Source organism: Chanos chanos, chromosome 10 (assembly GCF_902362185.1).
Source record: "Chanos chanos chromosome 10, fChaCha1.1, whole genome shotgun sequence".
In the NCBI taxonomy this organism is placed as follows: Eukaryota; Metazoa; Chordata; class Actinopteri; order Gonorynchiformes; family Chanidae; genus Chanos; species Chanos chanos.
This window is the reverse complement of record NC_044504.1, coordinates 39,204,771-39,228,730: the sequence shown is the minus strand read 5'-3', so window position 1 is coordinate 39,228,730 and position 23,960 is coordinate 39,204,771. Positions and strand designations below refer to the sequence as shown.

At 43.1% G+C, this 23,960-nt stretch overlaps 1 protein-coding gene across 2 annotated transcripts in view; it reads left to right on the top strand.

The window, feature by feature from the left end:
* Nucleotides 1-19,772, top strand: part of znf385b (zinc finger protein 385B) — a 68,804-nt gene extending 49,032 nt beyond the window's left edge. Inside the window, exons 3-9 of one of the 2 annotated variants that reach the window (XM_030786806.1) lie at nucleotides 6,565-6,675; nucleotides 14,913-15,072; nucleotides 15,474-15,478; nucleotides 17,716-18,019; nucleotides 18,260-18,441; nucleotides 18,863-18,964; nucleotides 19,560-19,772. In XM_030786806.1, coding sequence (XP_030642666.1) covers nucleotides 6,565-6,675; nucleotides 14,913-15,072; nucleotides 15,474-15,478; nucleotides 17,716-18,019; nucleotides 18,260-18,441; nucleotides 18,863-18,964; nucleotides 19,560-19,772 — 1,077 coding nt within the window. Of the gene's footprint in view, nucleotides 1-6,564; nucleotides 6,676-14,912; nucleotides 15,073-15,473; nucleotides 15,479-17,713; nucleotides 18,020-18,259; nucleotides 18,442-18,862; nucleotides 18,965-19,559 lie in introns of both variants that reach the window. The other variant, XM_030786805.1, reaches the window with a different exon arrangement.
* Nucleotides 19,773-23,960: the final 4,188 nt, after the last annotated feature.

Below are 23,960 nucleotides of genomic sequence, written 5' to 3'. Positions count from 1 at the left end.
TTCCTGGGTGCTGTCCTGCCGTGATCGTGTGTGACGGGCCTCGTTAGAACAGTTAGTGAAAGCCTCGCCTCGGGTCACGTCAGCTTGTCAGCATCACTCACGCTCACATTCCTGTCTGCTGTCCAGCACAGTGTGTTTCCACTTTCTCCGAAAAAGAAACGAAAAAAAACCCCCAGCTAAACCTGTCATAATTGCTGGATTGCTGTCAGAGCAGATCAAACGGTGAGCTAACCTGCAGTGGGGCCACTAGAAAATGAGCTGAATTAGAAAGCGTCCTCATAATGCCACCAAATGTTCTAACGTGATTCCATGCAATGGATGATTCTAGTTCCCGATGCATCTGATTAGGTGACATCTTCACCCAGTTTGAAGACATTATACAGTGTTTGTTTTGGTTTTTTGTAAACATTAGTGTGGGTTGTCTAAACTCGATGCTTTGCTGTTTTGCTTTCGTTGGCTTGTCTCCATTCAGTCAGAATGAGGACAAAACAGTTGGTCTCAGGGCCCAGTTTGTACATACTTTGATGTCTTACAAACCAGGGTGAGCTTTAGTTTCAGAAAACACAAGAGCTCGTCTTTCTGTTCATGTCCTGACATATGCCTCTCCTGGCATTCTGTCACTGATGCATGTTTGTGTGGCGTCACCGAACAGGTGTCCTGACTTATAATTAGTGCTGCTTCCCACAGCATGAAGAACAACAAGGTTCTAGCACTGCACTGGGTAACTCAATCCAGGCAAGCTGTTATTAGCACCACGCTGATGAGTGGCTCCACTGTCTTTCAGTCAGTATTAATGTTTTAAAACCAGCCTTATATCATGTGTCTCTGCTCCAGAGAACATATTCATAAGGATTATGGTACATGTGTGATTTGTCAGAGATCCGTCTGTGAACTCTAATGAGTGTATGACGATAGCATGCTTCCCATGTCTCTCTGTAGAATCAGTGATAAAAGCCACTGGAGACATGGTTTGTCTGGGGTTCTACTAGGTGTTTTAACTCATTAAAACACATACACACAAACTAGAGAGAAGAGAAGATATTATATAACCCATTTTCAGGATAATCAGAGCATCTGAAAGAATGTAAGACCAGCTATAGGGCAGAGCACATATCTCAGGAGGCCTCATCGTATGTGAACAGTGTCCTCATATGTGAACAGTATCATTATATGTGAACAGTGTCATTATATGTGAACACTGTCTTTATATGTAAATATGCACAGTGCGGGGGGAAAAAAGACACCTTTTTAAGTACTGGGTTGTCTTTGTGTGTTACATGAATAATAATAGGCCTACAGTTAATCTGTAAGTGATTTTTAAAAATAAGAGTACTTGCAGTATTTTTAATTTACATGTCAGATGGTGATAAAACTTTCGATAAGAATGGGATTGCGTGAGTCATGGGCTCAAGGGTTTTTGGTATCACTGATTTACAGTGCACTCCCTGATTCAGTGTCAGTGCACTCCCTGATTCAGTGTCATAATGGAAACAGTGTTTTATCTTACAGTTTCTAATAGAAACCTCCCGAAGCATATGTGATGCATACCTAACAAATGTTGACTGGTTTATTGTAATTAAGAAAGAATCTCTTGCTGTCTTTACTGGACAGCTGACCATACAAAACATGCAACAACAAAATGTTGCTCTCAGTATCTCCCCTTATTTACTGTGTATTTTACATGCAACATTTTCACACCAGGTTTTAAAACAGTCTTTCCTCTCACTCAGTTCCTACCCAGTATAAGACTGCACCTTTATTATGATTTGTCTCTTTGGAATGCCATTCAGTATGTTTAAGGATAACCTGTTTATTGTGATCACCTGTGAATTTGTCATTTTGGAATGCCAGTCAGTCCGTTGCTTATGTCAGATGTTTGTTTATTGATGTGAAGGGATTTTTGATTATTCCAGAGAACAGGTGAATGGAGAGTGACAGGAGGGTGTCATTGAAATTCATTGGACAGTGACAGCACGTCTAAAGCCTTTCCCCAAGCACAGCCAATCAGGCAAATATAATCACGCCTCCCTGTGACAGGTCAATTCTCTCACTACGTGTTGCGAAGCGGTGGAGAGAACATCTGGGAGCTCTGTGAACCACAAAGAGTCAAACCGCCTATTACAGGTCTTCGCCTGACCATGTCTGTTCTATGCTTCTGTTGGATCAGTGTTTGACTGCCTGATTTTCCAAAGCAGTTGCTGTTGATAAAAGATACCAGTGGAACAACAGAGTATGTACTCATGGCCGCAGTCAATGCTCAGCACTTGGGTTTTAAAGAGTAATGCCTGCATTAGCTGTCTCACTGTCTTCTTCAGGGTACTGGTAGGACTTGTACCAGTAAAAGAAGGCATTGCATCAGTGACCTCCACAGGCCAGGTGGGACCACTGGTTAGGCTCTGCCTCTGTTTTGTAATGGAGTAGTCTATGCACTGAAGTTGGAGTGGACGTTCCCCTAATTAAATCAGACAAATAAAATGGCTAGTGGTTTCCCTTAGATAAAAAGCATGCTTTTAAGATAAGAAATAGGACAGTACTCTGGGACTGGCTGTAATCCATCACACTGATGAGTAATTTGTGATGGATTGTAGAGCTCAAGACTTCAATGATATTTACTGAGATTCCTCAAATGTAACGCGTCATGTTAAATTGTCTTTAAATCAAGCTAGCTGACGTGCACCCATATCCAGTACACATTTTTTTGCACTCCTCACATTTTGAAATAAATTGATTTTTGCAAGGATTCATTTTCTTATACTTTGCTGTAGTGCAGTTTTAATAAGACTGGCCTTACTGTTTTATTGCTAAGTAGCTCCCTCAAATCTTTAACGTCTTTGTCAAACATTTTGACAATATCCGCTATCAGTCTTGTCCACCTCCTCATAAAGCTGGCACCATGAAGTCAGAGTCATTAGGAGACGGTCAAGTTGAGTGCATTGCTTTAACGTGGTTCAGAATGAATCGGTGAGCTGCTATGTCTCCAGGCAACAGTTTGGTAGCACATGACTCCTGCAGGGGAAACATGCAGGGTGCATTCAGTGGGCAAGATCAAAACAAGCATCAAAAGGAGGATTTATTCTGGGTTTGGCAGAATAAATGTGATCTCTTTGACAAACATTTAAGTAGGAAAATATACAGATTCAGTCACGTTCGTATGCATAGTATGCTGTATTTGTGAAAGGCCAGGACCAGAACATTTTGCCGTGGAGAGTCCAAGGTGGGCCAGAGGCTCAAAGACAGGGAGCCATCATATTGGCCTTCTTTTTTTTTTTTTTTTGGTTGTTTGTTTTACTGTAATAAGCATCCATTGATTTTACATGTCTAATTGTAGCACTTGTTGAGTTTTATTTTTCTGCCTTCCATTTTAGATAGACTATCTGTCTATCATTATCAAAACTAGGAAAACAATTTTCAAATCGTTTTGTGGGAGAGGCCCAGGCTGAAGCCCACGACTAGCATGCATGGACATATCCCACTGAAGATGAACATGAGTGAGAGTGAGAAATTCAACCTTGAAAATGATTTGTTGTTTCAGAGGCAGGGGCGGAACAGGCGGACTGCTAAACAGCAGCCATGTGCTGTGCATTTCTATGAGCTTGGCGCCCAAGGCGCTCTGGGTTGAAAGGGGACGAATTTTGTGGAGCAGCACGGCTTATCAGAACCTGTTTGTGAAGAATAGGGTGGTAAAGCATGATTATAGAGTTGGTAATGTGTGGTTAGCAGTTTCTGACAAATTATGCCTCACTTTTCACTACAAATGCAAGCGGTGCTATGACTTAATTTACTTTTCAATTTCAGTTTCAGTAGAGCAGTGAGTTAGCCAACTTACCATCAAAGACTACTGGAGAGAACATTTTTAATAGGCCTAATAGAGGAGGCATCCAGAATAAACAGTAAATACTGCATTACAGCTAAAGTACATCAAAGATAGGTCCCAGCCAGTCTGCCTGGGCCAAAGGAGCGTGGCTACATACAAGGACACACAGCTTTGAAAAGCTCTGATGTAAAGTAGACAAATATCAGCTGCAAATTATGTGCGGAATTACATCGAGAACGAAGTTGGCAAGCAGATAGTTAGCCTTAGCCTTTCTGTTAAGGCAATTTTTTTTCCATTTTACTTATAAAGAATAGTACACATAAAACAGAAGTCCCATTTTCCGTAATGGTTTCATTCTCTTTCTCTTGCACACACACACACACACCCCACTCCACCCGACCTGAAATTGTTTATCTGCCAGTAGGTGGCGGGAGGATTGCAGCTCGATCGTCTATCGACAAAGCTACATCTCGACTGTTTGAAGTCAAAGACAGTGGTGGGCAGTAGCCTACCTTGTTTCACACCAGGGGCGGTTTTAAGAGGATGTGTTATTAGTTTAAAGAAAGCAAGCACGATACCCAGTAACCTACTGTCAAGCGCTTTCTGCCTAGGAAGAGGGCTGAGGAAGTGTCTTTGAAGTATCTGTCTCTTACTTGGTATTTCTGTGTAGTTCTGTATGCTTCTTCTATTATTGATTAAAAAATATCTTAACCCAAATATCTTTGATGCTAAGTTCGCCCAGTGTGTTCCTGAATAATAATAATACTTTTAAAATTAGTCAAGTGAAACGTAATATCCCGTATTTCATGATTGATTCGTAGTGTTTGAAATGCTTACGCAATTCGGATTAACTCACAGAGCACTAAACGACTGATAAGTTGAAGCTGCTTGGCTTCCAACACTCTTCGATCGAGAGTTGGGCTCAGTCAGAGATACAGGATAATGGTTGCTCTGGCAATGTTTTACGCGGAAAATTTTCTCCTTTTTGTACACGGACTGACAAAGGGGATACATTTTCTTTCTCTCCTTTAAATTACTAGTATAAGATCTTTTATACCTCACGCCTCTAACTATATACAGTGTTAAGGAAAGACAAAGGTATGTCAGAAATCTTTAAAAAATCAGGATTATATATTTTTCATTATCGAATTCCTTATAGCGGAGGATACTGACTCCAGCAAAGGGCTTAAGCCAACTAATTTATCCGACATCTACTGTGAAATTCCTGATAGGCTATTTTATTTTTATGACTGACATATTATTTTTATGACTAACATAACGACAGTAAGTTAAGACAATTAAATATCATCACTTCAGACTTGCAGTCGCTTTCTCTAGGCTCGCTATATATATATATATATATATATATATATATATATATATATATATATATATATATATAATTTTTTTTAACTTTACTATCTGGGCATCAGAACCTAAATTATGAAAAAGGCGTGTTTTTAGTGTCTCGTATCTTTCAGCCAACTGTACAAGGATGTAAACATAGCCTATCTCCCGCTTTGCTTGAGCCGTCATATGTATCGACCTCAAATGTATTGCTGGGTGCCCCCAACCTAGCCTTTTTTATGCCTGTTAAAGCCGCCTCTTAACTCCGCTATCAGTTGTCGCGAGCGAAGGGGCATTTTCCTGTTGCGGGATTCTCCTGTTTATGCCGGCTCATCAGCCATTCAGAGATAACCGCGAGACTTCGCCACAGGGGTCGGCAGGCAGGATAAGTGTGCGTGTGTGTAGGACAGAGCAGAGAAAGAGAGCATTGTGAACGTAGTCCGCTCGAGCATCCCTGCGCAAGTGCGTGCTGCACAGTCTCCGGTCTCTACAGAGCATTCACGCCAGTGATTTCAACGAAGGAAATAATAGGCCTACATGGAATGCCCTCATTTACTCCAGGTATGCGCTAGTATTATTGTACTGCTGGCTGACTCTGTTTTTTATCCTAATAAACGGTTTTTCATACAAACGACCAACAATTTTTGTCTATTTTCCCACTATTTTTGTGGAACTTGTGTATTACGTGTGTCCTGGTGAAATTCAGGACTTTTTAGTTGCATGTACAGGACAGTTCAGGTTGTTTAGAGGATGTAGCTGTCACATTAACTTGAGATCTTGACATATTCATAAGAAAACACCCTTTTTGGTGTTGCATAATTGGCTTTGAAGAGCACTGAGTCATGGGCTAATACTTCAGCACACACAGAGCAGAACGTCGTAGTCATTTAAGCTTTTTTGTTTTCTGGGGCATTTATGTCTCTCTCTTTCTCTCTCTCTCTCTCTCTCTCTCTCTCTCTCTGTTTTTTTTTTCCTTTAAAAAGGTGTCTACACTTTTTTTGGTTTATTTGAGTACAGTATTATCTTTGAAATTAAGATGTACAGTTAAGGAAGACTGTTTTCCTAAACTTGGGCAGGTAAAATGCATCTGAACAGTTCAAGAACAGAACTGAATTTCATCCTTATTAAGCTCATCTCATCCATACATATCTCCTTTATGTTCATCTTTACTTTCTCCAGAAAATGATCAGTCTGTTTCAGTCCAGAGGGACACAGAGTGCTGGTTGAGAGGACTCCCAGTTTTTGGCATCTGTCTTTTCCAGAGCTCTCAGTTCATGTGTGGTCCAGATTTGCAGTACCACTCCTGTCCTCAGTTCAGGATCTGAGAGGCTGGATTGGACTGAATGTGATATCGCTCTTTTTAGCGCCACTCTTAAAGTGTTCCTCGACTGCTTGTTTTCCAGATGGATCCTGTCCAGAAAGCTGTAATCAACCACACATTTGGAGTCTCCATCCCTCCGAAGAAAAAGCAAGTTATTTCCTGCAACATTTGCCAGCTTCGATTTAATTCAGATGTAAGTACTGGGGAGAAAAATTCTTCTGCTGGGTACATCTGATTTGTCTTAGTACATGTGTGTGAGAGAGTTTGCGTTTGTCTGTTTGCATGCCTTGTGCCTAAATTACTATTGTTTGGAGTCTGATTTGTCTTGCGTGCATTCTCCATTAGGATAAGAGATGAGAAGTGATCTAGAACATGGTCTGGTCCAGACAGGTCCAGCTCTGTCACAACACTGATAGCCCAGGGTCACACAGCATGCCTGACACAAAGCCTCAGAGACTTACCAAAACCGCCACGCAACGCCTCCGTCAGTCACATGGAAGACGGCAGGCACAGCTCTGTGTCGTAATGTTCGGTGTGAGAGGTTTGGTGTGAGAGGTTTGGTGTGAGAGGGTGACCTCTCATGTCACCCTGAGGTCATCGCATACGGACCTCTCATGTCACCCTGAGGTCATAGCATATGGACGTTTGTTGTGGTTGTAGTTGCCAATGAGAGTGTGCATGGTGTTTTAGGCTCTAATTTGTGAGGCACCATAGCCAAGGCATCTTTTCATTCTGAACATGGCTCAGTATGAAAGCTAAAGTCATCCTCACCAAAAAATTGAGTTTTTCTCTTCCCTGTTCAGTTTTCAGTTCATGCAGCCTGGTTCAGACCTTTGGCAAAGCACAGACTTGAAGATATCTCAGTGGAACAAACTTTCACATCATGCGTTTGATGCATTGTGCTTTGAAAAACATTAAAATATGCCTCTCAGGACTCAAGGTTGTCGTGGAGATTGTAGGAAGTTAAACAAATGTAAAATTGATATTCTGTCCAGTCAACGGAGCCACAGGGCCAGGGTTAAGTGCTTTGAGATTTCACAACCTTTACTGGTGTTCGTAATGATGGCGCTCGACTTGTCTTTTCCCGATTAGCACAAACTCTGATGTCATGTGCACGTCTCAGATGTGTTTTTATAAACCGTTTACAACGTTCTCCCACTGGCTAAAGTGGGGACCATTAAAATGCTTGTGGCTCCACTTAATGGCATTGTTTTTCTTTATGTGTTTGAGTAAGCACAGGTGTGCGGTTTTAAAGGAACCACAGAATCACCCGTAGGCTGTCAGTTTGTTTGGCTGTGTTGTGCTCTGTTGGTAAAGGCTAATGATTTACTGTACTGCCATGTTGTTCCAGTCTGTTCTGGCATTGATTAAGACATTTAATTGAAGATGAATGGCACTGGGTGGCAGTAAGCCCAGGCCGATGCAGGACTCCCACTGAGAAGCATAATTGAGAAAGGATTTCTTGGTGTGCAGAAACAGATGAGCCTGCTATTGTGTTAGCATGTGTTTGTGTTGTCTCCTCAACGTCTTGAAATCTGCATCATGCTAAACACAGCCCATTCTCTCAGCCAGGAAGCTTTGCTGCACACTCTGGGTATTTCAAGATGCTTGGAATTTGTGCCTTTATGTTTGGAAAGCCCAAAGTGTGCCGGCTTGCCTGTTGTTCTCTCCAGCTGGGTGTAATTGGTTGATTGTTATCGACTTCAAGACTCTGGTTTTAAACGTGGGGGAAATAGCCTGTGAACTGAACCAACTGTGAGAGATTAAGTTGTTGCAACTTCCCCTTATCTTCTCTTCCTCCTCCCTGAGCACCTCATGAGAGAGGAAGAAAGGAGAGAGAGAGAGAGAGAGACAGACAGACAGACAGACAGAGAGAGAGAGAGAGAATACCCCTCTTCTGATAATTCAAAGCAGTCACCTCTCACCACACTTGTGAAGCAATGCTTTTAGCAATTATTTGTAGCAACATTTGTAAAGTTCATGTTGGGTGAGGAGAGGTTTCAGAGGATGTTTTGCAGACCAAAGGGGTCCTTGATACTAAATTTGTGTGCGTGTGTTTTTCTTGTTGTTATCCTCTGCGATGGGTCTGTCTCTCCCAGGCTCCGCTTCGCCTGGAGAATCCACGCTGCCAACCTAGCACACACACAGCCTGGTTAAGTGGAAGTGACGCTTTGGTTGGTGTGTCAGAATGAATCAGTCTGCATCACTAACACTGGCACACTTAATTCTGCTTTACCTTCATCTTCCACAGGCCTGGGACACGTTGTTTGTGGAGAGCACTGGTTCTCTTTTGAGAGCCTTCATCATACTTGTGTGTTCCAGTTTGCAGGAGGAAAAAAAAAAAACCCAACTCTCAGCCTGCTCATTACTAGGCATGAGAGTCCAGTGTAGTGTTTTGAGTGTGCTTTAATGGAGCGCATCAAGCCCTGCTCTGCCTTTTGCTGTGGGTGCTTTTTGCTGGTCTCATGTCTTTCTCATTTGGATTAGCATGCGTGCTGTGATGCAGAAGTCTTTGTCTGTGTCTTCATTAAAGCTTGAACACCTCTCCATTCTGTCTGTGTGAAGGCAAAGGAACCGGCTGTCATTTAATCCCATTCCCGTGTGCGTGTCTTAGCGCCACCGTGTCATCCTATCGTGTAGCCAAAGGACGGACGCTCTTTACACCTCCGCCACAAGCCCTTAATGAGGTTTCAGGTGAAATACAATTTCCCATAGTGCTTTTGTTCCTGCTGTAAGACGGAGTGAGCAGCTGCTGGGTGCGGCCTTAAGGGCATTTAACTGATACCAGAACACAAGTAAAATACGCTGATCAGGTAAAGAGAGAGAGAGAGAGTGTGTGTGTGTGTGTGTGTGTGTGTGAGATACAGAGAGAGAGAGTGTGTGTGTGTGTGTGTGATACAGAGAGAGAGAGAGAGAGAGAGTGTGTGTGTGTGTGTGAGATACAGAGAGAGAGAGTGTGTGTGAGTGTGTGTGTGTGTGTGTGTGGGAGAGAGAGAGAGTGTGTGTGAGTGTGTGTGTGGGAGAGAGAGAGAGTGTGTGTGAGTGTGTGTGTGTGTGTGTGTGTGTGTGGGAGAGAGAGAGTGCGTGTGAGTGTGAGTTTGTGTGTGTTTGTGTGTGTGTGTGATACAGAGAAAGAGAGAGTGTGTGTGTGTGTGTGTAGGAGAGAGAGAGAGTGTGTGTGTGTTTGTGTGTATGTGTGATGCAGAGAGAGAGAGAGTATGTGTGTGTGTGGGAGAGAGAGAGAGTGTGTGTGAGTGTGAGAGAGAGAGAGAGAGTGTGTGTGTGTATGTGAGTGTGTTGGAGAGAGTGTGTGTGTGAGTGAGTGTGTGGGAGAGAGAGAGAGAGTGTGTGTGTGTGTGCGTGTGTGTGTGTGTGTTAGCATTGTGCATTGTGACATGGATTCAAGTGCTCATTCCTCTCAGCCTCTGTCTCTTCATCGTTTTTTCCCGTTGTGTGGAGAGGCTGACGGACAGTGGGGGTCATTTCTGTGGCCCATGTTCCTGCTCCATTTTCACTGGGCTTGGGGATCTGACCAACCCCATTTGCAAATGGTCATTATAGATTTGCGCTAATTGACGGTCCTTTTCTCAGGCCAGTATTTGCACAGCTGTAGGTGATGTTCGTGCCGTTTAAACTGACAGGTTTTGTGGGATTTTTCCTCGTTTGTAAGCTGGAAAGTCACGTGTATTTAAGAGTGTCGGCCACAGTATTATTCGATTATCCCAAGGTCCATTTCAGCTTCCCAGGATTCAGAAATAACTCGTACAGCAGACTCTAGGATTCTGCGTGAAAGAGCATTGGTTTGTTTGCTTTCCATTAAGGAATGTGCCTAATACTGGAATGGATTCATTTATTAGACACTGAGCTAATATCCACAAGCAAAAGACAGGCCCATAAAATGACAAACTCAGAAGAAGAAAGTTTTTGCATCTGGGCATTATGTTACGGTGCGCTTCCTCTGCACTGAACTGAACAGCAGCAGAGCCCTGTTCGCTCTCTCAGCCATCCGGCAGTAATTTCCTTCACTAGACTTGGTTCTTTTGAGAGCAGCTCATCTGGGGAGGCTGCTCTGAACAATGAAATTCACGTCCTCCTCTGAACAGCGGCATGAGTGTTGGCGTGTTTGTTCCCTTTGTGTGAAGTTTGTGTTTGTGTATGTTTTGGGCCCAGCTAAAGCAGGGGTCTTTGAAGCTCACATTAAAGAGATGGACAGTCCACTCCCGTAGATGAGTCGTATCGCCTGTGCATGTGCCTACAGTAACAGAGAAGCAACAGCCATGACAGCAGGAGACACTTGATCTTAAGGTACCGGTTCTCTTTGATGTCATGTCTTCCAATGACAATTGGATCCAGTGCTGTTAAGTAGTGTTACAGCCTTATGTGAAATGAAGCCAAGTGATAGGTAGCCTCATTAAAGGTTAATATTCCCCTCATACAAACATGAAAAACCGGTAGTTAAGGTATAGGGGTGACAGGTTCTACATGGGGACTTAATGGATCCTTGGCACAGGTGTGTGTTGGATTGTTTTTGGGGCTTTGCTTGGCTGACGTTACAGTCTACCATCAGCTCTGGCTTCTCTTCCAGCCTCCACCTGTTCCAGCACATATTGGCAGGTCTGAAAGGTAGCATGATAAGAGACGCCAGAAATTAATGCTGTTTTTTCCACATGGAAGTTTCCAGGTGTAAATTTGTTATAATGAGCAATGCGTCATCTTAGAAGTGAACTTTTCTGTGCACATTAGAGGATAATCTTTGGTCTCCTGACAGATGGTCCTGAGGGGTCCAGCACCATGAAGCTGTTAAGATCAGGATGTCTTTTGCTAAAGCAGCAAAGAGAAAAATTCAGTCTAGAAATTTAAAGCTACTTATGCTGTGCTTATTTTTCTTTGAAAGGGGGAAAAATTGTCGAATGCTGTTTGGGAAAACATGCTACCCCTTAGACAGGAAAAGCACAGAACCTTCTTAGATATGGAACTAGAACACAAAAACCACTGACTCACTGTTGCCTCACAGCAAGAAGGTCCTGGGTTCGAATCTCGGCCATCCCAGGTCCTGTATGTGTGGAGTTTGCATGTTCTCCCCGTGTTTGCGTGGGTCTCCACCGGGTGCTCCGGTTTCCTTCCACCATTAAAGACATGTATGGTTGGGTTAATACTCCTGTCAGTGCCCTAGACCAAGGCACTGGCATAAAGAACTGGAGTTGGTCCCCAGGGGTGGCACTGCGGTTGCCCACTGCTCCTAGTGTGTGTGTGACCAGTAAAGTACTTCTACTTTTTCTTCTTCTTCTTGAAGTTGTCCTGTATTAATTTTAGTTGTTTCACCTTTACTTGAAGCCGTGTAATGAGGGTTGGGAAGAATAATGTTATTAAAGTGATCCAGAGGAATATTCAGTGGCTTAGAAACTTGGCCGTGTTCATTACCAGACCATCCACCCACTGAAGCCCACGCAGGGCAGTGAGGAATGACAGCTGACCTGAACACTCATACTCCATAATGTCATGCCTCAGCAGGGATTACTCTGACAGTGTGTCAGCCAGGGTCTTACACACACACACACACACACACGCTCACTGACACGCACACATGCACACACACTCAGTCACACACACATGCACACACACACACACACACACACACACACACACACACACACACAGAGAGAGAGCTCAAAAAAGAAACAAAAGTTAAACACTTTCTTCTGTGGGGTTTGTGGTTTGTCAGCGTCTCAGGCATGCAGTTTTTTTCTCTCTCCGCCAGAGATTCTGAGACAGTCCATGACCTGGTGTTTAATGGGCTCATTTTTCAGAACAAATTAAAGTATTTATTGCTGTGGTCTGATTCAACATTGAGTAACCAAAATCAGACACGTTGCTGTGTAACAGACTGCTGGGCCGTAGATGGCACTGGAGTGGGTGGAGTTATGGAAAGAAAAAGAATCAGGTACTGGTATTGTTACAGGCAGCTCCTATTTACAGGTATTAACAGAAAGGCTTAGTATGTGTCTGTAGCACAGTACGTTTTTATATGTGCACTCATATCTCCTGCTCTCATTACAAAACCTCACTGTACAGGATCATGTAAAAGGCCACAGAGGCATATGAGTGGCACACCCTGTGTACAGTGTCTCTCACATCTCCAGTCCACAGTCAGAGTCCTGGCTGTTCTGCACTGGTCCACAGAGTGATGCGACAAGAACATAATCTACAGCACACTCCCCCAACCCCCCCCCCCCCCCCCCCCCCCCCCACAGCCTTTGGCTCTGCTCTCTGACCAGGGCTCATTGACTGTCAGGTGCTTGTGTACTTACAGGTAGAGTTCAGTTAATGCCCCTTTTGTCCAAGCCTGGTGGTTGACAATACCAAGCAACCTACAGTGAGAAAAAAATGAATGGTTGGCTATGACATGATATGATGGGGGTGGTGTGTGCCGACCTCAGTCATCTTTATTGGGAGAAAAAGGCAAAAGAAAAAAAGAAAAACAGTTTCATTGTCTGTATATAATTCTGTTAAACCAGTACATGTAATCCAAGTCCCTCTGGAATGCTGAAAATCTGCAGTAGTTTGACGAATTGTCTCGGAGCACAAACGCTGATGTCGTACAAGTGAGAACACATCCTGCTCTGTGAACTGGGACGGTTCATTTGTATTTGTCAGAAACAGAAACTTGGCGAAACTAGGTCTCCAGAAGCAGCTTGCATTTGCGTAGTGCATAAATACAGGATTGTCTCGTATACTGTTTCATGCTAACAGCTACCAGGTTCTTGCTGTGTGTGTTTTTGTCAGGTTACACCTGTGTCACACTAAGGAGCTGTCTCCCTCTCTCTCTCTCCCTCTCTTTCTCTCTCTCTCTCTCTCTCTCTCTCCCTCCCTCTCTCTCTCTCTCCCTCTCTCTTTCTCTCTCTCTCTCTCTCTCTCTCTCTCTCTCCCTCCCTCTCTCTCCCTCTCTCTCTTTCTCCCTCTCTCTCTCTCTCTCTCTCCTCTCTCTCTCTCTCTCTCTCATGAATGCTGCCTTTGTTTTGTCTTTTTGCGATCTCACGTCTCTCATTGTGTCCGTGTCTAAACGTGCTTGTTCATGGCCTGGTCCATGTGTGATGTGTGATGAGTGGCTGTGTCGGTCGATAAAGAAGAGACAGTGTGACCAGAGTGAAAAAACTGCTCTGTCCGTAACAAGTTTTGTTTGATTCTTTTCAGAAACTGTCTTCAGTCTGCACCTTTACACCGTGGCTCATTCAGCATGCTTTTTAAAGAGTTATCCTCTTAACTTTGAGTTATTTCTGCTTTTTTTTGTAATGATATAAATATGTATTAACTGTCATAGTTAATATGTTTCTTTCAATAGAGGCACCAAACATGCACAGAAGCAAGTTCACTTTTACATGGTAAACAGAATGTTATAAATAATATGGGCACAATATTTGTTTGTCCAGAATTCCATATCAGTTTACTGGACTGAGAGAGAGCTGTATGAGATCTGTATAACAGCCTCGCAGTCCTTTAATAACACAAAGTTACATACGCAGGCACTTTTAGCAAACTGCATACCTATTTACAGAGAATACAGAGGGCGATTAGTAATAAAACGAACAGAAATAAGCTTGTGTCATCTCTCATACCTCAGAGTAAAGGATGATTAGTCACTGTGTATCAAGCCTTTGAACTGTGTAATAAACCCTTGGAGAAAAAAAATGTATTTTCAAGTCTGTGTTTTGGTTCACCAGATTATGGAAATACAAATGTAACTGAATTCCACAAGACTCTAGATCCATCTTTTTGAAATCTAAGGTTAAGAAATGATTCTGCTGCAGCTCTTATCCTTAAGCAGTGTCTGTCTGAGGTTTGTCCCAGCACTATGAGAAATCTCTGAGATGTTTAGCCAGAGAAAGTGACAGTGTGTCAGCATTTAGAGAGAAAATCTCTCAGCCGGTCCCTTTGGGACTTAGGCACTTTGATCTCATGAAAATGAGAAAGTGAGACTCTAATGCCTAGCAGTCAGAAATTCCAAAAGCTTTAATCCTACATAAGCGCTCTATGAGTGTGGCAGTCATTTCCTCTCTAAATCCACGCCTGAGAGTGAACTTGCCTCAAATTAAAGCTACAACTCCATTAGTTTCCAATTACTTACTCACTACTGTCCATTCATGTCAATTTATTTTCCTTCAGTGAGAGTAGATTCTGTCACAACTGTTTGAGTTGTTTTACTCTGTGAAGATTCCCTCTCCTTAAACCCATCACGAAACCAGCTGCGTCAGCGACAGCGAAGCCTCATGTTTTGTCTTGATTGAAACTGTGCCTGCTATTGAAAGTTGTTGTATTTTTTTCCTCTTTCTCTCTCTCTTTCTTTATTTAATATGTGTGTGATTGCAGTCCATACTGTGAGATCCGGTGTGAGAAATGGGCCTGAACGCATGGTTCATTTGTTCTCCTTTGTAGAGCCAAGCCGAGGCACACTACAAAGGCAGCAAACATGCCAAGAAGCTCAAAGCACAGGAGTCCACGAAAACTAAGCAGAAAAGTGCTGCTACCCAGGACAGCGCAAAGACAATCACCACCTCCTCCACTGCTCTCACTGCCAGCAACTCTGACCAACCAGGTTAATAGCTCCTTTTGTTCTTGCCCCCCCCCCCCCCCCATACACAGGCCCTGCTGTGAGTGATCTTGCATGCTACAGTGTGTGGTGCTTTTGTACTCATTCCTGTAAATCCTTATCACCTGTGACTGTGTGTGCGGTGTGCGTGTGCCTGCTTATGTGTGTGTGGTGTGTGTGTGTGTGTGTGTGTGCGTGTGCGTGTGTTTGTGTGTGTGTGTTTGTGTGTGTGTGTGTGTGTGTGTGCGTGGTTTGTGTGTGTGTGATTTAGCACTATACACATTTTTCCATGAACATAACCCAGTGAGAGGCAGTCAGGTTTCTCTCATTAAGGGGTACCAGGAGCACCGGTTTGCTTCGCGCCAAACTCATTAGTGTGTTTGTGTTTGAGAGGCACGGAGAGCAAGCTGAGGTAAGGATGAGTCCTAGCAGAGACCTCTCCTGCCCTGTGATCAGATACAGATAACGTGCAAGGTTACCACAGCAGAAACAGATCACTTTTCATTGAGCGTGTGCTGCTTGAGCGACTCAGCTTTGTGATGGAGTTTCTTAATGGAGATCGTACTTGATATGTGTTATTAGTTTCACGTGATGAAATGCATGACTCAGCAGAAGAGCTATTAGATAAAAAGTCCTTCTCGTGTTACCATGTGTTATTGGAGTCATATTAATTCCACTGCTTATCTCTGCTGCTCTAAGAGAATCTCAGAGAACTAATGAGAGGCACTGTGTCCCTTGTTACGACAGCAGACTTATTTAAGAGTCGTCTTGATCAGCCCCTCTGTTCTGACTTAAGTGTTTCAGGCGGGCTGTGACAGATAGGGTTCCACCAGGGATCGCTCCGCACTCCTCAGCTCCTCTCTCTTGCTCCGCGTTTCGACGTGTCGACAGATTTGGGTGCGCTTCCCTCGTTAAGTAGCACAGGGTCTCATTTGTATTCCGTCTCTTTACACAAATCAGGGAACGAACGCACGCACGAACCTCTGCCTGATTCACAGATGGCTCCCAGGTCCCCGCCGTCATGGTGTCGAATTAGTACAAGCTCTTCTCGGCCCGAGCCTGTATCGGGAGGACTGCCACTAACCACCTCCCCCCCTCCAAACCCCCATCAACCCCCAAACTGCTGGCAACAGGCGATGAAGTCAGCTTTAGTTTACACAAGGAAATCTGAAGGACTAAATCATTAAAATTGCTAGCTCCAGTGGTTTACATAAGAGTCCTCCTTTATGTAATGTCATAAAGCGCTGCAGTTGGGTTATGCGCAGAAATCTGAGATTTCAACCCTTACGCTCCTGCTCCAAAGGCAGTTTCTGTATCAAAGCTTTGTCTGAAAACTTTATCATATCTGTATCTGTATCTTTATCTTTATCTTTATCTGAAAATTTTGAAAACTCAGAGACTTTTTCTTTATGGTTGGAGCTGGATTTGTCTCTGAGCACCCACACTAATACAGCAGATGTAGTCAATAGCTGTTCAGAGATGGGTTTACTCTACAGCCATTCTTCAGAGATGGGTTTACTCTACAGCCATTCTTCAGAGATGGGTTTACTCTACAGCCATTCTTCAGAGATGGGTTTACTCTACAGCCATTCTTCAGAGATGGGTTTACTCTACAGCCATTCTTCTAGGCAAACAATAGGTTCAGATTCCCCACCAGCATCAACCACCCTGACAGATACCAAGCCCATCAAATTTACAAGCTTTTATTGGAGATAAATATATTAACCTGAGCTGAGGGATTAATGGTTCATATCCCCGTCCTGCCACATCTCCCCAGCCGAGCTGACAGTTTCGTTGGGAATGTGATTGACTTTGTTCCCTTCATTCAAGAGTTTGAGCTTGTTACCTGTTTCTCGTTGCTCATCAGCAGTAAGTGACAGACAGGTACCAATGCACTGTGTGCTAAAGTAATGGGATTACACCCCCCCCCCCCCCGACTTATTATTTGTTGAATGAAGTAGCTGTCTTTCAACATGTTAGTGGAAGCGTATGTGAGTCCCTCTCGCTGAGGTGACAGCTACACAAAGGGGAGACAGCGTCCTTTTTATTCTGATTTGGAGGGGGGGGTGGGGGGGTGGGGGGGGTGCGAACCATAGAACAAAGGAGGAAAACCATAAATTAGCCGTGCATACGGCCTGGAGATTCTGTCTTTTGTCAGAGAGTGTTGCGTCAGTGTAGGGGTGAAACATTCGTTGGTTACGGCCGGGGTCTCACCGCAGGCAAAGGATCAGGAACAGACAGCGACATTCGTGAAAAGCCACAGTGTGTCCCCCTCTGAGGAGTGGGCGGAGAACCCGGGCGTGCGGCAGAGGTGCCCGTGGCACTGTGCTTGTCGTCCTACACCGTGGCAAGGGCATGAAGAGAGCGACTGGGGCATTTTGCCTTGTCACACTGGAGCAGAAACTGTTCTGACAGACACAGCACAGAGAGGGGAAGGCAGTGCCTAGTGTCAGAGTTACTTTTCTGCCTTATAGACTAGAGCAGCCATCTCCAGGGATGGGTCGGACACGTCAGAGCAACAAACAAAGAAATAAGAGAGAGAGAGAGAGAGAGAGAGAGAGAGAGAGAGGGGAGTGAAAGTGTGTCACCAAACAGCACTTTGTTCCAAATGCTCCTCGACTATCAGATGTGATCTCTCTCTTCCCAGAGAAAAGCAGCGAGCACCCCTGCACGCACAAAGCAATGGTTTCTCCCGGAGCTTTTGTGCCCACTTCAGCATCAGCATCAGCCGTGGCCGTGCCCGGCCTCTGTAAGGCAGTGCCCACGCCAGCCAGCCCTCCCGCTGAGCCAACGGTACCGGGAGCGTCCCTGAAGACCGCCTCCAAACCAGCACCTGTGGCCCAGCCCGAGCCCAACCTCGAATCTGAGGAGGAGAAAGCCAAAAAGCTCCTGTACTGTTCGCTTTGCAAGGTCGCTGTCAACTCCCTCTCCCAGCTGGAAGCTCACAATACAGGTGTGTCAACATCTGTCAGCACACGACACGATCTTCCCCAAAGACTTTAGGACTGTTCAGTGTTCTTCACTCTCGTTAACACTGATATCATACACATCTGCAAACGTCTGAGCTCTATACAGCAGTGTCATCTTCAGAGAATTTACAGGAGTGTTTAAAATGTGTCAGTTGTTCTTTGCACTTGCCAGCTTTTTTTTCTGGATTGGGGAAAAATGGTTGTGTTTTTGATCTTGTCTGAAGGTTCAAAGCACAAAACGATGTTGGAGGCTCGTAACGGAGCAGGGCCAATCAAAGCCTATCCCAGACCAGGTTCCAAACTCAAAGTCCAGGCCACCGTGCTGAAAGGGTCCGGCCTACAGAACAAAACGTTCCATTGTGAAATCTGTGACGTCCATGTCAATTCGGAGATCCAACTCAAACAGGTAGAGCCCAACACAAGATCCCAACACAAGAACCAAACACAGAACCAAACACAAGAACCAAACACAAGAACCAAATACAAGAACCAAACACAAGAGCCAAACACAAGAACCAAACACAGAACCAAACACAAGAACCAAACACAAGAACCAAACACAGAACCAAACACAAGAACCAAACAGAACCAAACACAAGAACCAAACACTCTCAGCTGTAATATAATAATCCACAGGATGTCTCACTTAAACTGTGTAATAAACGTGTGTAATATGAGCACATTATTCTGTCAGAGGTCTGGCTACTGTAATGGGACACGAGACTTTGATGGACCAGATGATCGGTGCCATGGCGACACCCTTGCAGATCTTGAGAAGTTTGTTTTGAACAGAAAGTGAATTTTGTTTTTGTGTGTGTGTGTCACAGCACATCTCCAGCAGACGGCATAAGGACAGAGTGGCAGGAAAACCGACGAAACCCAAATACAGCCCATACAACAAACAGCAACGCAGCTCCAGCACCTTGGCAGTAAAAAGACTCTATTTATGCTTTCAGAGACTCCACTGCTCTCATGACCTGCTTCTCACATTATAGGATTAATTGCTGCAAATAGCTACGTTTTTACTTAAGGATAGTAGCTTCAGAACAAAAGAGAGGGACAGACATTAGTGTCTCAGAGGGACTTAAATGTTGTTCAGTAACCTCACTAAGCCTATGGCGCAGGACTGCTTTTTTTTACATCCAGTTACATTAACTCTTCATTACGCCGAGCTGTCCATGCAGCAGGATTGTAATGATAATCTGTCACAAAACATTCTTTTTCCATATGTTTTAACACCATAGGCATTGTGTGTTCTCAGTACAGACTGACCTGTAGTAACTGTATTGTGTTCTCTGTAGTAACTCTAAGCAGCTCCATAGATTGCTTCATTAATAGTTTCAAGGTTCAAGTTTCAAGTTTATTTAGAGCCCAATATCACTGTTTACAGTCTCAGAGGGCTTTACATGCCACAACAATCAAACTCAAAACAGGACGGCACCCCCTGACTTAATCCTGTAAAACTCTAAGGTTTTTTCCAGCCGTGCTCAGGGGCCTGTCTTGTCTTTTCTCTGTTCCCAACAGGCCAAACTGGCTCTGCAGAAGGACCTGGTCAAGCCTATTTCTCCTGCCTTCATCTCCACTCCTTTCTCCCCAACCAGCGTCCCCTCCATCTCGCTCCACCCGCGCCCCAGCGCCTCCATCTTTCAGACTGCTACGCTACCCCCCTCGTTCCTGCGTGCCGCTCCAGGGCCCATCCGGCCCACCACAGGGTCCATCCTCTTCGCCCCGTATTGACCCCTAAGGTCAGCACGTCTCTCAAACGCCAATAGCAATATGGAGGAGAAGCTGGAGACGGGGCTGGAGAGACTGTTCCCCTGACCCTCGGGCGTGCAGAGCATTGCATCGTGGGTTTTCTCTGCGGCGCATCCGCCGCACACCGGGCTGAGAGGAGCGGAGAGCCTGAACTACAGTGTATTTATTGAAACTGGTTCTCCCTTTGCACACGCAGGAGTTCTCAGCATTGAAACTGGTTCTCCCTCTGCATACGCAGGAGTTCTCAGCATTGAAACTGGTTCTCCCTCTGCATACGCAGGAGTTCTCAGCATTGAAACTGGTTCTCCCTCTGCATACGCAGGAGTTCTCAGCATTGAAACTGGTTCTCCCTCTGCATACGCAGGAGTTCTCAGCATTGAAACTGGTTCTCCCTCTGCATACGCAGGAGTTCTCAGTATTGAAACTGGTTCTCTCTCTGCACACGCAGGAGTTCTCAGCATTGAAACTGGTTCTCCCTCTGCACACGCAGGAGTTCTCAGCATCTGCAGCTGGTCAGGCTGGCGCTCGTACTTCAGATTCTTTTTTTTGTTTTTAGGGGTTTTTTTTTGGAGAAGAAAAAGCATTGAACTGCTTCCTGAATGACTTGAATGATCATGGTCTTCCGATTCTATCCAGCTACAGAAATACCCATACTAGGGCTACCGTGATCAGTCGAGGTAATCGATGAGGTAATCGATGAGGTAATCGATGCGTCGACAGCGGTATTGCAAACCGAGGCATCGCTTTTTTATTTTTATGTATTTACCTTTTTGATTTCTAAAATGCTTCAGTTCATTATAACGAATGTTTTTCCTTCAATATCACCACGTAACTGCTGCTGGTTACTCTACTTACTAGTCAATTTGAGCAGTCGAAAGATTAATCCACTATTCGACTCGTCGAAAGATTACTCGACTACTCGACTTGAGCAGTCGGTAGATTAATCGACAGAAAAATAGTAGTTGCAGCCCTAGCAGCAGTTATGTAGTGATATTGAAGAAAAACATTTGTCATAATGAATTGACTGAGTATTATAGAGGTCAAAAAGGTAAATACATAAAAGTAAAAAAAAACGATGTGTCGGTTTAAAATAGTGCTGTTGACGCATTTTCATTGTTGACATCATCGATTACCTTGACTAATCACGGCAGCCCTAACCCATACACACACACGCGCACGCGCACACACACACACACACACACACACACACACACGTATTTTATGGCATTGTTTAAAAGAGTTGCAAGCCTGCCACATGTCAGTACATGTTCTATTGATGGCTAGCTGTCGTCAGGGAGTGTAGGACGTGGTTTGGGCCTACATGCTGTCCTGTATTGTGTTGTCAATGAGCTAAATCGCTAGATCTTAAATGCTTTCCACTTCAGTTCTGCACTCTGGACTCACATTTGTTAAGATGTTCCTGTTTTCTTACTTAAGCCTCTGAACAAAGTTGACCTTCATTCATTTGTTCATAGCAAAATATCCACTTTACTGAAAAGATACAGTTTCTGATTCTGTAGGTTCCCCTCTGTTTCGTGGCTTAATGTTCTCAAGATGTTTTTTTTTTTTTGTTTTGTTTTTTTCATCAGAAAAGTAGACTCAAGCAGTTTCCGATCCCCCGCTCTCCCTCTGACAGGAAACCATGGCCCTTTCATCTTTATGGAATATCATCATTTGTAATGAGGCTGCAGGATTCTGCAGCTCTTTGATGCAATAATGTACAGAACGTTCAATATTGTTATTCTAGTGTATTTAATGTTTACCTAACAAAGTTGCAATACTAGTTGTATTTTTGGGTGTGGTGAGGGTGCTGAGAGACAGAGGTACATTCTTTGTATTTTTAGAATCTGAAAGAGAAATGCACATTCACAAACCCAGAGCGTTCTTTATCTGACTGTGGAATCTCTCAGTCCGTATTATGTATGTATGAGAGTCTGTACATAAACAAAATGATCTTTTCAATAAAAAATAATATATTTAAATGATTTATTGTCGTATTACACATTTTTTCGTGAATGAGAGTTCCATATTTGAATGAGTGAAATGTTAAGCTTTGAAATGATTATTTCTAATAAGACAGACCCACTAAAACATTTGACACAAAGCATAAATAATAGAGCTAATTAAAAAAAAACTAAATAAAAGAGGAATTTCATAACATCTTTGTAAAAGTACATGGTTTGCTTTTCAAAATATTTGTAGGAAAAACAGTAGTGTGAGTTTTCTCTCTTCATAAACCTTGCCTGATTTGTGGTTTATGATTTTGTTAAACACTGCAGCACAGTGTCATTTTCTGTGGCATTGTTTGTTCCCATGGTAATTTTCTGTATCTTTTCTCCATACCATGAGTCATCAGGCCAATCCATCCCACATATACACAATCACCTCCAAAGGTACATTACATTAATCAGAGGATTATATACACTCAGTCACCTCCAAAGTTACATTAATCAGAGAATTATATACACTCAGTCTCCTCCAAAGTTACATTAATCAGAGAATTATATACACTCAGTCACCTCCAAAGTTACATTACATTAATCAGAGGATTATATACACTCAGTCACCTCCAAAGTTACATTAATCAGAGAATTATATACACTCAGTCACCTCCAAAGTTACATTAATCAGAGAATTATATACACTCAGTCACCTCCAAAGTTACATTAATCAGAGGATTATATACACTCAGTCACCTCCAAAGTTACATTACATTAATCAGAGAATTATATACACTCACTCACCTCCAAAGTTACATTAATCAGAGGATTATATACACTCAGTCACCTCCAAAGTTACATTACATTAATCAGAGGATTATATACACTCAGTCACCTCCAAAGTTACATTAATCAGAGGATTATATACACTCAGTCACCTCCAAAGTTACATTACATTAATCAGAGGATTATATACACTCAGTCACCTCCAAAGTTACATTAATCAGAGAATTATATACACTCAGTCACCTCCAAAGTTACATTAATCAGAGAATTATATACACTCAGTCACCTCCAAAGTTACATTAATCAGAGAATTATATACACTCAGTCACCTCCAAAGTTACATTAATCAGAGAATTATATACACTCAGTCTCCTCCAAAGTTACATTAATCAGAGAATTATATACACTCAGTCACCTCCAAAGTTACATTACATTAATCAGAGGATTATATACACTCAGTCACCTCCAAAGTTACATTAATCAGAGGATTATATACACTCAGTCACCTCCAAAGTTACATTACATTAATCAGAGGATTATATACACTCAGTCACCTCCAAAGTTACATTAATCAGAGGATTATATACACTCAGTCACCTCCAAAGTTACATTAATCAGAGAATTACATACACTCAGTCACCTCCAAAGTGACATTAATCAGAGGATTATATACACTCAGTCACCTCCAAAGTTACATTAATCAGAGAATTACATACACTCAGTCACCTCCAAAGTTACATTAATCAGAGAATTACATACACTCAGTCACCTCCAAAGTGACATTAATCAGAGGATTATATACACTCAATCACCTCCAAAGTGACATTAATCAGAGGATTACATACACTCAGTCACCTCCAAAGTTACATTAATCAGAGGATTATATACACTCAGTCACCTCCAAAGTTACATTACATTAATCAGAGGATTATATACACTCAGTCACCTCCAAAGTTACATTAATCAGAGGATTATATACACTCAGTCACCTCCAAAGTTACATTAATCAGAGGATTATATACACTCAGTCACCTCCAAAGTTACATTAATCAGAGGATTATATACACTCAGTCACCTCCAAAGTTACATTAATCAGAGGAAATTACATACACTCAGTCACCTCCAAAGTGACATTAATCAGAGGATTATATCCACTCAGGTCACCTCCAAAGTTACATTAATCAGAGAATTACATACACTCAGTCACCTCCAAAGTTACATTAATCAGAGAATTACATACACTCAGTCACCTCCAAAGTGACATTAATCAGAGCGAATTATATTACACTCAATCACCTCCAACAGTGACATTTATCAGAGGATTACATACACTCACGTCACCTCCAAAGTGCACATTAATCAGAAGGATTATATACACTCAGTCACCTCCCAAGTTACATTTAATCAGAGAATTACATACACTCAGTTCACACCTCCAAGTGAC